Here is a 14,452-nt window from a genome sequence, read left to right on the forward strand (position 1 = left end):
TTCAAAGCTTAAGAGAAAATAACCAACCTCCAATCCTATACTCAACTATAATATCCAGTATGAGAGAGCCTTATATCCACATGGCTTCCACTGGGTCTCTTCTCAGAGACGTCACCGTAGCAGAGAGTCCTTCACTGGCCACCCCATGTAAAATGGCAACCACGTGCTCCAATCCTACCTGCTCTTCTTTACAGTTCTTCACAGCATTTATCACCACCTAAACTATATATGAGTTGAAGATTTATTTACTGTTTTCCTCCCAAAATTAGAGTAAAAACTCAAGAAGAAATAAGACTGTTTTGCTCATTACTGTATCCACAAAAGCCAGAACAGTGCCTTTCCCAGAGGAGGCATTCAATAAATTTATTTATTTATTCCTTCATTCAGTCATCCATTCATTCATTAATCTGGAAGTTTCAAATACAAGGTGGAACCAGCTAGACAACAATTACACATAAGACAAGAGGGAGATGAGCTAAATTAAAGCATTCTAAGAGACTTATGTTCTTCAGAAACTGATTAATTTTAAACTTAAACAGTATAAATATAAAATTTTAAGGATAACCCCAGAACGAATGAAAATGACAAGTATAAAAGTCAATGTAAAAGAGGGCAAACAAGACACAAAATAACTTCATCTAAAATAAAGGAAGCAGAAAATAAAAACAATGAAAGTACAATAATAACATAGGTTGAAAAACAAAGATGGAAGGTCCAGCTCCAAATATATGTTACCATAACAAATGTAAACATTCCAAACTTGACAGTTAAAAGACTCCAAAACTGGATAAAAATAACAAAATCCAGAAATACATTACATGCAAAATATACAGCTAAAATATATGACACAGAAAGGCTAAAAGTAAAGGGATGGTAAATGATTGTGCTGATTATTAAGCTCTTTTTTCCTCAGATTTTCAAATCTATCCTTCTATAGTCTACTTGGTAAACTGGAACTGGACTCTACAAATGTGTGTCTCATTAGCCAGCTGGCTCCCTTATGGGCCATGCCAACGGGAGGTTTTACAAAGATAATACAAGGCTGGAGGAAGGAGAAAGGACTTATTCCTTCCAATTTACTTCTGGTTTCTGACAGTGTCAAACCAGTCATGGTTCTTTGCCCTGGCAGTGGCAGTTGGTTCCACATTACAATTCCGCTGCCACACACATACATTCTCCAAATCAGCCTCACTGTGGCCCACCAGCTAGGGACCCTCTCCTCGGAGGTCTGAGTCCCAGCTCTAAAAAAGCCCTTTTAAGAGCTCCGAAATACTAGCAGCAGAGTTCCAAATTACTAAATTTTTGTAATCCCCACTTCATCCCACTGTTCTGACAGTCCCAGGGAGGTAGATATTTACTATAGTTACTCCCTCTTGTAATACCACAATGTTCTCTTTCTGCCTTTTCAGTTCCCTGTTATTTGGTTAACAATTCTAAACATTAAATCCTCTAATTAAAATAAATGGCACGTACAGTTCTGGTTCCTGATTGAGTGAACTGATACAATGATATATCAGCGGATGGATTATTAGGCCTAATAAAGCTGACATGTTAATGGACAGGAGTATTTGAGACTCTACAGACGCCAATTCTCTGCAAATTAATCTGTAAATTGAACGCGATCCTCATCAAAATGTCAACAGTACTCCAGAGCTTACAGGAACAAAGAGTTGAGAACTGCTAAGATAATTTCCTAGTAGAACAAAATTGGGTATCAAGCTTCCTATAAAAATATGTAGTTAAGACAGTTTGGTATTAATGTAAGCACGGAGGGAAAAAGTGAACAGAAAAGAATCAGCTCAAATGACTGATGTGGCATGTACAAATAGCAGGGAAATAAATGGCTAGGATCAACTAATACTTGTCTATCTCACCCTAAATCAATTTCATATGGATTAAAGTCCTAAATGCAAAAGCCAAGCTTTAAAACACTCAGAATGAAATATAGGACTGTATCTTCAATAAGAGTAGGGATTTCTTAAAATCAAAGCACATCCTATAAGGACCACATAGCCAAAGGCGGTGGGGCAGGGGAGAAAACAACTATTTCTCAGCCATCCTTTACACTAAGGCTGGGCTGTAAGACTCTGAGCCACTCAACAGTACACAAGCAAAACTGGGGTAACCGATACCTGTAAAGTAATATAGGAGAGTCATGTATCTTTCCCTTTTCTGAAACTGGAAGGTTTATCCACCTTATATTAAGGAACCAGCTTGGACCGTGAGGCTGGAGCTATACACTGGAGTTGGCAGAGCAACAAGACGAAGGATCCCAGACCCTTGAGGAACCAGGAGCTACCCAAGCCAATCCTAAACTGCTCATTCTGCACTTAGTTTACACGAAAGGGAAATAAACATGTATCTTGTTTAAGCTATTTTATATTAGATTTTCTGCCACTCACAGAAAAACCTAAATCTAACTGATAATAAAAATTATTCTAAATGATATATGTCCAAAATGCTAGAATGATATAAATAATCCATTTTCATGTGGGTAGCATCAGGAAAGCATGAGAGAAGAAATAATTATGGATTTAAATCACAACGTGAGTGATGCAGTCTGCCAAAGAGAAAAACACACAAGGAAAGAGCGACTTCTGACCACAGCAAGAAAGAACAGCAAGCACAGATATCATCAGAGATGATAATGAATATGACAAAATAGCCCATACAACTTGTGGGTGAATACTGATAATAATGAAAATAATTCTTACCATTTACAAGCACTTAATGTGTACCAGATTATGTCAAATAATCCTTACAATACTGCAGTGCGATAGTAATTTTATGACAGATTTAGAAAAAATAAAAGAACTTTCCCAAGTCCCACAGTGAGAATGTAGCTGTGCTGGGCTTCAAACTTTAGCCATACAACTTAACAACTATACCAAAATGCTGGAAAAAGGGGCATTGGCCTAGTTAGGAAGGTTCATCAAAGCTATACCAGATTACTGAATCTTTAAAAAACAATAAAACACTTATTGTTTATAAACTAGTTCATGTTTTCCTGGTATTTCTACCCCCATGTGTTTTTTTCTTTAAGTATGCCTTAACACACTGAACACACTACCTCAAAAAAAAAAAGAATGAAAGGAAGATGGTGAGAAAGGGATGTATTTTACGCAAAAGTTAAATGACAATCCTAATTCCGAAAGAATAGAGGGAATTTAGGATTTCCTTAAACTGGGAGTGTAACGCTCAAAATTACTACAGTTAGACACTGTCTTTTCAAGGTCAATCAAAGAAGTCATCAGTTGTATACTCACCACACTGAAATCAAGGTTGTCTTCAATCCATTTTTGCCCATCTCGGAACTCATCATGAAGTCCCATGATATAAAGGGTATCCAAAGCATCTACTATGGTAGCACCCATTTGTGAACTTCCTGTATTTGGGGTAGAAAGAAAACTCATTAATAACACGCCCTTCATATAAGGTCTGTTTTAACTTTTTAATATATAAAAAATCAAAGTAGAAATACAAGGACCAAAAATAACCCCCAACATGATTCACTCTTCCTTAAGAACAATAACAAACACTGTTCAACGTATTTTCCTAAAGATGACATGTTGACAACTAAAAGGGAGGTAAAGGAAAACTAAAACAGTAATTCTCCTTTCATTTTCTTCCTGGTCACAGTATGAGATCTCTATCTGTTTAACTAAGTCCAAAAAAAAAGGAGGGGGAATTAATTCAAGAAATGGGGAGGGTGGTTCAAGATGTCAAACCAGTCGTAGGACAACTGTGCTGTTCTGGTATAAATGCATAAAAAGGGCAAAAAATATACTTAGAAATAATAGTAAAAGTGCAATAAGCCTAGATGACCACAGTAAAACAAACTATAAAAACCTTACCAATCAAAAGCAGGTTAACCATACTGAAAAAGAAAGTAAGTATGAAACAAAATATATGAGTAGAAAAAATCAAAATAGTAAGATTTACACCCATCTTCAAAAAAGAGAATTCTGATGTTAAAGGAAACAATTTCGGTAGGGAAAAATTTAATTCAACAAAACCAGTTGATAGCAAAGCTAGACACTCTAAACACATGACAAGAAAACGGGTCAATCTTACTAATGAAAAGAATTACAAAATCCTGAATACAATCTAAAACAAATCTAATAGCATGTAGAAGAGTAAGTAACATGGAGCAGATGAGTCGTCCCCAGCCCCAGAAACACAATTATTTCCACCTTCTGAGAATGAAAATTATCCACAGTTGTTATCATCTATATTGAAAGGGCTTTATTACTGCCTTCATCAACATGAGTTTACTGTTATCCTGGCCCAGAAGGATAAAAGTTGTAAATTAATTTTACTTTTCATTCCAGGAACTTCCTGAAAGACCTATTAAAACTCTGAACTAAATACCTCCAAATTCTCTGCTTACCAGTCCTCAAGTGTTGTATTATGGTCCTTACCCAATCATAACCAAGTACCCCTCCCCCAACTGAAAGGCCCATCTTAACCCAACTGTGTCCTTCTCTATCTGACAGGCTACTAAGGCTCTGGTGAGGTAGTGATCTACTGTACCACAGTGAAGCATTAAACTCAGCTTTGCCTTATCAGCAAGTCATATTTGACACTGCTTAGTTACTTTTCTTTCTTTTTTCTTCCATCCCTTTTCCCACTGAGTAAACAGTGCTTTCTTCTGACACTTTAAAGCTATACAAATTCATTCTTAAAATGTCTTTAACTTATATCACATTTTCTTCTTCACATGATTCTAATAAATTTTTCAACTTATCAATAAGTATTATCTTTCCACTACAAAGACAAGCACTCCATCACACTCTGATAAGCTCCTGGGTCTTCTCCCCACTTAAGTTCCCTAGATATTAACTAGAATATTTGTTCTGGGTTATTAAAGACATACTTTCCTTTTACTTTTCTTTGTTCCTCAGCTTTTTATTAAGATGATACTTTATCAAGCCTTTAATCACCCATATATCCCTCTCTCTCCCATAATAACTTAAATATGTATCTTTTTATGTATTCCATCCAAAATATTTATCATGCTTATTTTAAATCCTTAAGAGTACCTATTTCTGTTCTTATTTCAATTTTTATAGGTAGTTATGCTTCAGTTCTCTAGTTATTTATGGAGTCCAGGGAATGCGTATTCCTCTAAGGTGCAGATGACTCTGGAACGGAAAAAGGCCTGACCCACCTGCTCTGTACTAATTCCGGTTAGTTTCACAAAAAGGTTTGTGCCATGGGCAAACAGACCAAAGAAGTGGAAAGCAAAACTGATGTTCCTGGCTATCCCTATGATTGTTTACCTAGACAACTCAAGATTTCAAATGGAAAAAGTTAAAAGATCTAAAACTATCCTTGGGACAACAACGCCTGGGTGGGTCAGTGGGTTAAGTGAGTGCCTTCAGCTCAAGTCATGATCTCAGGGTCCTGGGACGGAGCCCCACATCGGGTTCCCTTCTCAGCACATGAGTCTGCTTCTACCACTCCCTCTCCCTGCTCATGCTCTCTCTCTCTCTAATAAATAAAAAAAATCCTCAATCAATTAGTCAACCTGCCCTTGGGTAAAAGAAGTTAAACACAATACTAAAGAATCTATAAAATATTAATAAAATTTTATGAGAATGCAGGATTCAACTAATGCAGTTCTCAGAAACTCATAACTTGAAAATGTTATTTAACGAGAACAAATGAAAGTAATTGAATTCACAACATTCTACCAACGGGGAAAAAAAAGAATGATAAACCTAAGCAAAAAGTTCAAAGAATCAGAAAAGATAAAGGCAAAAAATAATTACAAATTTAAGAAACTGTCAAAAATATAAATTCAAGAGACAGTTCTATTAGAAGAACTACATAATGAATCTACCACTCACCAAAGTTTAAAAAGTACCCAGGAAATGCAAAAACACAAAATAAGAAATGACTGCATCAACGGAGAGGAAACTAAGAAAACTATAAAAAGCCCATTTTAGTCATACCATATCAATAAATTTGAAAAAATGAGTGCAACTGATGATTTTCTATGAATATATATCATATATTCAATACTATAGTATCACATAAAATAAAAATATTACTTATTTTTATATGTAATGAACTTTGACTTAGAAAACAAACTTTTCTAAGTTTGAAAGAAAACTTTGACATAGAAAAGAAACTCTGACTTAGAAACTTTGACATAGAGAGAAACACAAAATCTAGATAACAAAAAAGACCAAGAAACAGAAGAAATTGAGAAGTTCTCAAAGAACTACCAACCATAAAAGTCGACTCTGGAAGTTCCACAGAATAGATTCTACTTTAATTTTAAGCACAGTAACTCCTACATAAATTTTTATAGAATATAGGAAGAGATCTAAATTGTAAATTGTAAATTCAATTTACAGATTCTGCATGGCAATGATGTAAAAATCTCAGTAAGAAAAATAAAACTACTCTCTGATCTCATTTGTGAGCATCATGGAAATATTTAAGAGTGAAATTGCTGAGCTGTATGGTAAGGTTACTTTTAACTTTACAAGAGAATGACAAACAGCTCTCCAGAGTATACCATTTTATACACCCAGCAACAATGCAGAAAAGTTCTGGTTGCTCTACCATCCTTGTCAACATTTGATATTGCTGCCCTTTTTAATTTTAGACATTCTAATGAGCATGTACGATACTGCATTATGGGTTGAATTTTAATTTCTCTGGCAACTGACATGCTAATTGGATATTCATAAATCTTCTTTGGTATATAAATCACATATATTCTAAATATATTCATGTGTGTATACCACACACATTCTCTACTTTTCACTTTAATATCTTTTGGAAAGCAGTAATTGTTAATTTTTATGAAGTCCAATTTATCCATATTTTCCCCTTTTATAAAAGGTTTATGCTTTTTGTATTCTAAAAACTTTTTAAGATTTTTATTTATTTATTTATTTAACAGAGAGAGACACAGTAGGGGCAGAGGCAGAGAAGCAACACAAGTAGGGAGAGTGGGAGAAGGGAGCAGCAGGCTTCCCAGCAAGCAGGGAGCCCGAAGTTTAGAACTCAATCCCAGGATCCTGGGATCATGACCTGAGCTGAAGGCAGATGCCCAATGACTGAGCCACCCGGGTGCCCTAAAAACTCTTTTCTTACCTCGAAGTCACAAAGATTTTCTCCAAAGCTTCCTACCAAAATGCTTTTTGGTAGGAACATTAAAACATTATTTACTTCCAGGTTTAGACCCATGATCCATTTCAAGTTAATTTTTATGTACAATGAAAAGTCGAGTTTTGTTAATTTTCTATACAAATATGCACCTGATCCAGCACAATTTACTGGACAAACTATCTTTTTAGCCACTGAATTACCTGAGTACCTCTGAATCAACCATGTATGTGCAGACCTAGTTCTGTTCTTTTCCACTGATCTCTCTGTCCTTAGGCTAAAATAAGAAGACTGCATCATTAAGACTGTCCTCATTACTGCAGCTTTACCGTAAACCATAAAATCGGGTCATATAAGTCCCTCAACTTAGTTCTTCTTTTAAAAAATTATTGTATTATACATGCTTTGCATTTCTATATAGATTTTTGAGTCAGCCTATTAATTTATGCAAAGTCATTTTGATTGGGATTTCTTTAAATTTAAACATGAATTTTAAGAGAACTGATATCCGCATAGTACTGAATATTCCAATTCATGAACATGGCATTTCTCTCCATCTATTTAAGTCCTTTGAAATTTCTCTCAATAATCAGTTTTAAGTGTATAGGTTCTGCCCTTATTTTGTTAAATTCATCCACATGCAGTTCTATTTTTTTTTTATTTTTTTTTTATTTATTTGACACAGAGAGATCACAAGTAGACAGAGAGGAAGGCAGGCAGAGAGAGAAACAGGCTCCCCGCTGAGCAGAGAGCCCGATGCGGGACTCGATCCTAGGACCCTGAGATCATGACCTGAGCCAAAGGCAGAGGCTTAACCCACTGAGCCACCCAGGCGCCCTGCAGTTCATATTTTTTGATGCGATTGCAAATGATATGATTTTTAAATGACTCTATGACTGTTCATTGCTAGTATATAGAAATACAATTTATTTTGTACATTGAACTTGTACCACAACCTTACTAAATTTTATTCAATCGAGTACTTTGTTGGTGCTGATTTCTTAAGATTTTCTTCATGGAAAATCTCATTAGCTATAAGTTGTGCTTCTTCATTTCCAATCTTTAGGCCTCTTTTGTCTTTTTCTTACTTTAGTGTACTGGGTAGGACCTCAACTCCACCGCTACACAAAAGTAAGAGAGCAGACATCCTTGCTGGTTCATAATCTTAGAGGAAAACATCTCATGTTCAAATATTAAGAATGTGGCAAACTTTTTCCATTTGTTTTATTTTTGGGTATCTGTGTGTCTGTGTGTTTTAATGCCTTTCTTTAATCATACTGAGTAAGTTCCCTTCTATGAAAGTTACCGGAGAACTTCAATCATGGATCAATCTTGAGTGTTGCTAAACCAGTTGTTTGCATCTACTGAAATGATCATAAAGGTTTTTCTTTGATTCCCGTAATATTATTTTTTTTAAAGATCTATTCTTTTGAGAGCGAGCAGGCGAGCACAAGCAGGGGGAGCAGGCTCCCGCTGAGCAGGGAGCCCTATGTTGGGCACAATCCCAGGACCCCGAGATTATAACCTGAGCCGGAAGCAGACGCTTAGCTGACTGAGCTACCCACATGCTCCCCCTTAATATTTTCAATTATACTGGTTAACTTCTCAATATTAAATGAACCATGCAATAGTCATAAGGTATTATTCATTTGAGGTATTCCTGAATTAGATTTACTAAGATTTGGCTAAAGATTTTTGTGTCTATATTCATGATGGGCACTGGTCTACGTTTTCCTTTCCTTGAAATACTGTTGTCTGGTTTTGGTATTAGGGGTTTGGTGGTGCTACCAAGAAGACATAAAACAATCCTAAATGTGTAAACACTTAACAAGAATATATCAATAAATGAAATATAAGCAGCAAAAACTGGCTGAACTGAATGGGCTAAGAGAGAAATCCAAAATTACAGTTGAGGACTTCAACACCTTTCTCTCAGGAAGTGATAAAACTACTGGACAGAAATTTAGCAAGCAGAGAGGGAGCCTGAACAACCGCACTAATAACCAATGAGATCTAACATCAATAGAACATTCTACCCAGGATCAGCAGATGACATCTATACAGGTTCTTTTTAAGCACAAATGGAACATTCACCATATTCTGGATCATAAAATAAACCTTAAACAATTTAAAGGAAGTAAAATATAGGGGTGCCCAGATGACTCAGTCGGTTAAGCATCTGCCTTCGGCTCAGGACATGATCCCAGGTCCAGGGATTGAGCCCCACATCAGACCCTCTGCTCAGCGGGGAGCCTGCTTCTCCCTCTGCCACTCTCCCTGCTTGTGCTCTCTTGCTCTCTCTGTCAAATAAATAAAATCTTAGAAAAAGACCCTGAAATATAGCACACTCTCTGACCATAACAGAAGTAAACTAAATTTCAGTAATGGAAAGATAAAAAGAAAATCTCTAAATGTTTGAAAATTAAACTTCCTAATGGAAAATGTGTTTTTTTTCCCAAGTGGAAAAGCACATGGCTTTTTCCATGTGCTTCTATTTTTTTTTAATTAAATTCCAGTTAGTGAACAGTGTACTGTTAGTTTCAGGTGTACAATATAGTGATTCAGCACTTACATACAAGACCCAGTGCTCATTACAGCAAATGCACTCCTTAATCCCCATCACCTATTTCACCCATCCCCCCACCAACCTCCCCTCTGGTAACCATCAGATTATTCTCTACAGTTAAGAGCTTGTTTCTTGGTTTACCTCTTTTTTTCTTCCTCCATGTTCCTTTGTTCTGTTTCTTAATATCCACATCATGGTACTTGATGATCATATGGTACTTGTCTTTCTCTGACTTATTTCGCTTAGTGTAATACTTTCCAGATTCAATCATCATTTCAAATGGCAAGATTTCATTCTTTTTTATGATTGACTGATATCCCCTTGTATACATATACATTTGTTTAAATTTATTTTTAATTTAAATTAAATTAACATATACTGTATTATTGGTTTCAGACCTAGAGGTCAGTGACTCATCAGTCTTATAGGATACCCAGTGCTCATCATAAAGTGTGTGCTCCTAAATGTCCATCACCCAGTTATCCCAAACTCCTACCCCAATCCCCTATAGCAACCCTCAGCTTGCTTCCTACGATTAAGAGTCTTAATTGCCTGGGTGGCTCAGTTGTTAAGCGTCTGCCTTCAGCTCAGGCTTGATCTCAGGGTCCTGGGATGGAGCCCTACATCAGGCTCCCTGCTCAGCGGGAAGCCTGCTTCTCCCTCTCCCACTCCCCCTGCTTGTGTTCCCTCCCTCACCGTGTCTCTGTATGTAAAATAAATAAATAATATCTTTTAAAAAGAATGAGTCTCTTACAGTTTGTCTCCCTCTCTGATCTTGTCTTCTTTTATTTTTCCTTCTCTTCCTCTATGATCCTGTTTTGTTTCTCAAATTCCAGAAGATCATAGGAGAATTGTCTTTCTCTGATTGACTTATTTCACTTAGCATAATACCCTCTACCTCCATTCATGTCATTACAAATGATAAGATTTCATTTTTTGATGGCTGTGTACTATTCTGTTGATGGACATCTGGGCTCTTTCCACAGTTGGGCTATTGTGGACACTGCTGCTATAAATACTGGGGTGCAGGTGCCTCAGATGACTACATTTGTATCTTTGGGGTAAATACCCAGTAGTATGATGGCTAGGTCATAGGGTAGCTCTATTTTCAACTTTTTGAGGAACCACCATACTGTTTTCCAGAGTGGCTACACCAGCTTGCATTTACACCAACAGTGTATCAGGGTTCCCCTTTCTCCACATCCTCACCAACATCTGTCATCTCTTGACTTGTTAATTTTAGCCATTCTGACTGGCATGAGGCGGTATCTCATTGTGGTTTTTGACCTGTATTTCTCTAATGCCAAGTGATATTGAGCCTTTTTTCATGTGTCTGTTGGGGATTTGGGTATCTTCTTTGGAGAAATGTCTCTTGAAGTCTTCTGACCATTTCTTGATTGAATTATTTGTTGAGTGCTGAGTCTGATAAGTTCTTCATAGATTTTGGATACTAGTCCTTTATCTGATATGTCATCTGCAAATATCTTCTCCCATTCCACAGGTTGCCTTTTAGTATCCTTGACTCTTTGCTTTGCTTGATCTTGATGAAGTTCCAATAGTTCATTTTTGCTTTTGTTTCCCCTGCCTTTGGAGAAGTTTCTAGCAAGAGGTTGCCGTGGCCAAGATCAAAGAGGCTGCTGCCTGTGTTCTACGCTAGGATTTTGACGGATTCTTGTCTCACATATTTAGGTCTTTCTTCCACTTTGAGTTTATCTTTGTGTATGGTGTCAGACAATGATCCAGTTTCATTCTTCTGCATGCAATTTTCCCATCATTTGTTGAAGAGATTCTTTTTTCCACTGGATATTCCAACCTGTTTTGTCAAAGGTTAGTTGGTCATAAAGCTGAGGGTCTATTTCTGGGTTCTCTATATTGTTCCACTGATCTATGTGTCTGTTTTTGTACCAGTACCATACTGTCTTGATGATTATAGCTTTGTAATAGAGCTTGAAGTCCAGCACTGTGATGCCACCAGCTTCGGTTTTCTTTTTCAACATTCAATAGATCTATCTGTTAAGTCCATCTGGTCCAGTATGTCATTGGATATTCAGGGTCTTTTTTGATTCCATACAATTTTAGGATTATTTGTTCCAACTCTGTGAAAAAAAGTTAATGGTAGTTTGGTAGGGATTGCGCTGAATGTATAGATTGTTTTGCATAGCACAGACATTTTAACAATATTTGTTCTTGAAATCCATAAGCATGGAACGTTTTTCTATCACTCTGTGTCTTCCTCAATTTCTTTCATGAGATTTCTATAGTTTTCTGAGTACAGATCCTTTGCCTCTTTGGTAATGTTTATTCCTAGGTACCTTATGCTTTTGGGTGCAATTATAAATGGGATCCATTCCTTAATTTCCATTTCTTCTCATTGTTGGCATATAGAAATGCAATGGATTTCTGTGCATTGATTTTATATCCTGTCATTTGCTGAATTCCTGTGTGAGTTTTAGCAATTTTGGGGTGGAGCCTTTTGGGTTTTCCACAAAAAAAAAAAAAAAAAAGAGTATCAAGCCATCTGCAAAGAGTGAGACTTTGGCTTCATTGCTGATTTGGATGCCTTTTATTTCTTTTTCTTGTCTGACTGCAGAGGTTAGGACCTCTAGTACTATTATTGAACAAAAGAGGGGACAGTGGACATCCCTGCTGTGTTCCTAACCTTGGGAAAAGCTCTCAGTTCTTCCCCATTGAGAATGATATTCACTGTGGATTTTTCACAGATGGCTTTTATGATATTGTTATGTTCCCTTTATCTCTACACTGTGAAAAGTTTTCATTAAGAACAGATGCTGTACTTTGTCAAATGCTTTCTACATATATGGTTCTTGCCCTTTCTACATAAAAGAAAGGATTGAGAGGATCATATGGTTCCTGCCTTTCTTTTATATATGTAGTGTATCACACTGATTGATTTGCAGATGTTGAACCACCCTTGCAGCCCAGGAATAAATCCCACTTGGTCATGGTGAGTAATCCTTTTAATGTACTGTTGGATCCTACTAGGCAGTGTCTTGATGAGAATTTTTGCATTCATGTTCATCAGGGATATTGATCTATAATTCTCTTTTTTTGGTGGGGTCTTTGTCTTCTTTTGAGATCAAAGTAATGCTGGCCTCAGAAAATGAATTTGGATGATTTCCATCCATTTCTAGTTTTTGAAAGAGCTTCAGAAGAATTTATTAATGAAATGTTTGGTAGAATTCCCCTGGGAAGCCATCCAACCCTGGATTCTTGTTTGTTAGATTTTTTTTTGATTACTGCTTCAATTTCCTTGCTAGTTGTGGGCCTGTTCAGGTTTTCTATTTCTTCCTATTTCAGTTTCGGTAGTTTATACATCTCTAGGAATGCATCCATTTCTTCCAGATTACTTAATCTGTTGGCATATATTTGTTCATAATATGTTCTTATAATTGTATTTCTTCAGTGTTGGTTGTGATCTCTCCTCTCACTCATAATTTTATTAATTGGGGTCCTTTCTCATTTCTTTTTGATAAGTCTAGCCAGGCACTTATCAATCTTATTAATTCTTTCAAAGAACAAGCTCCTAGTTTTGTTGATCTGTTCTACTGTTCTTTTGGTTTCTATTTCATTGATTTCTGTTCTAATCTTAGTAATTCTCTTCTCCTGCTGGGTTTAGGCTTTATTTGCTGTTCTTTTTCCAGCTCCTTTAGGTGTAAGGTTAGCTTGTGTATTTGAGACCTTTCTTGTTTCCTGAGAAAGACTTGTAGTGCTATATACTTCCCACTTAGGACCACCTTTGTTGCATCCCAAAGATTTTGAACATTTGTGTTTACATTTTCATTTGTTTCTAAATGTTTACATTTTCATTTGTTTCCATGAATTTTTAAATTCTTCTTTTATTTCCTGGTTGACCCATTCATTCCTTAGTAGGATGCTCTTTAGCCTCCAAGTATTTGAGTTCTTTCCAAATTTCCTCTTGTGACTGAGTTCAAGTTTCAAAGCACAGTGATCTGAAAATATGCAAGGAATGATCCCAATCTTTTAGTACCAGCTGAGACCTGATTTGTTGACCCAGGTAGTTTATTCTGGACAATTCTGTCTATTCTGGAAGTTGTTCCACGAGCACTCGAGAAGAATGTGTATTTTGTTGCTTTGGGACAGAATGCTCTGAATATATCTGTTATATATAAGTGTGTAATATATCTGTTATATAGATATAACTGTTATATAGAATATATATAAAACGGGCCCTTATTTCCTTGTTGATCTTCTGCTTACATGATCTATCCACTGCAGTGAGGGAGGTGTTAAAGTCCTCTACTATTATTTTGTTACTATCAATGAGTTTACTTTTATTATTAATTGGCTTATATAATTGGCTGCTCCCATGTTAGGGGCATAAATATTTGTAACTGTTATATCCTCTTGTTGGATAGATACTTCAATTATAATATAGTGTCTGTCCTTCCTCATCTTTTATTAATCTTTGGCTTAAAATCTAATTTGTCTGATATATGGATTGCTACCCCAGCTTTCTTTTGATGTCGATTAGGATGATAAATGGTTTTCCACTCCCTCACTTTCAATCTGGAGGTGTCTCTGGGTCTAAAATGAGTCTCTTGCACATAGTTTATCGATGGTTTTCCTTTTTTATTCAATCAGATACCCTGTGTCTTTTGATTGGAGCATTTAGCCCATTTACATCCAGAGTAACTACTGAAAGATAGGAATTTAGTGCCACTGTATTACCTATAAAGTCATTGTTTCTATAGATTATGTCTGTTCCTTTCTGGTCTATGT

The 14,452-nt window shown here is 36.3% G+C and overlaps 1 protein-coding gene across 1 annotated transcript in view; it reads right to left on the bottom strand.

Annotated features, from left to right (window-relative positions):
* The window catches only part of MAN1A2 (mannosidase alpha class 1A member 2), a 190,487-nt gene that overhangs the window by 116,400 nt on the left and 59,635 nt on the right, over window positions 1–14,452 (bottom strand). Inside the window, exon 4 of the mRNA XM_004771062.3 lies at window positions 3,267–3,385. Coding sequence (XP_004771119.1) covers window positions 3,267–3,385 — 119 coding nt within the window. The remainder of the gene's footprint in view (window positions 1–3,266; window positions 3,386–14,452) is intronic.

The sequence above is a fragment of the Mustela putorius genome, unplaced genomic scaffold, assembly GCF_011764305.1.
Source record: "Mustela putorius furo isolate JIRA1106 unplaced genomic scaffold, ASM1176430v1.1 tig00000585_pilon_pilon_pilon, whole genome shotgun sequence".
Lineage (NCBI taxonomy): Eukaryota > Metazoa > Chordata > Mammalia > Carnivora > Mustelidae > Mustela > Mustela putorius.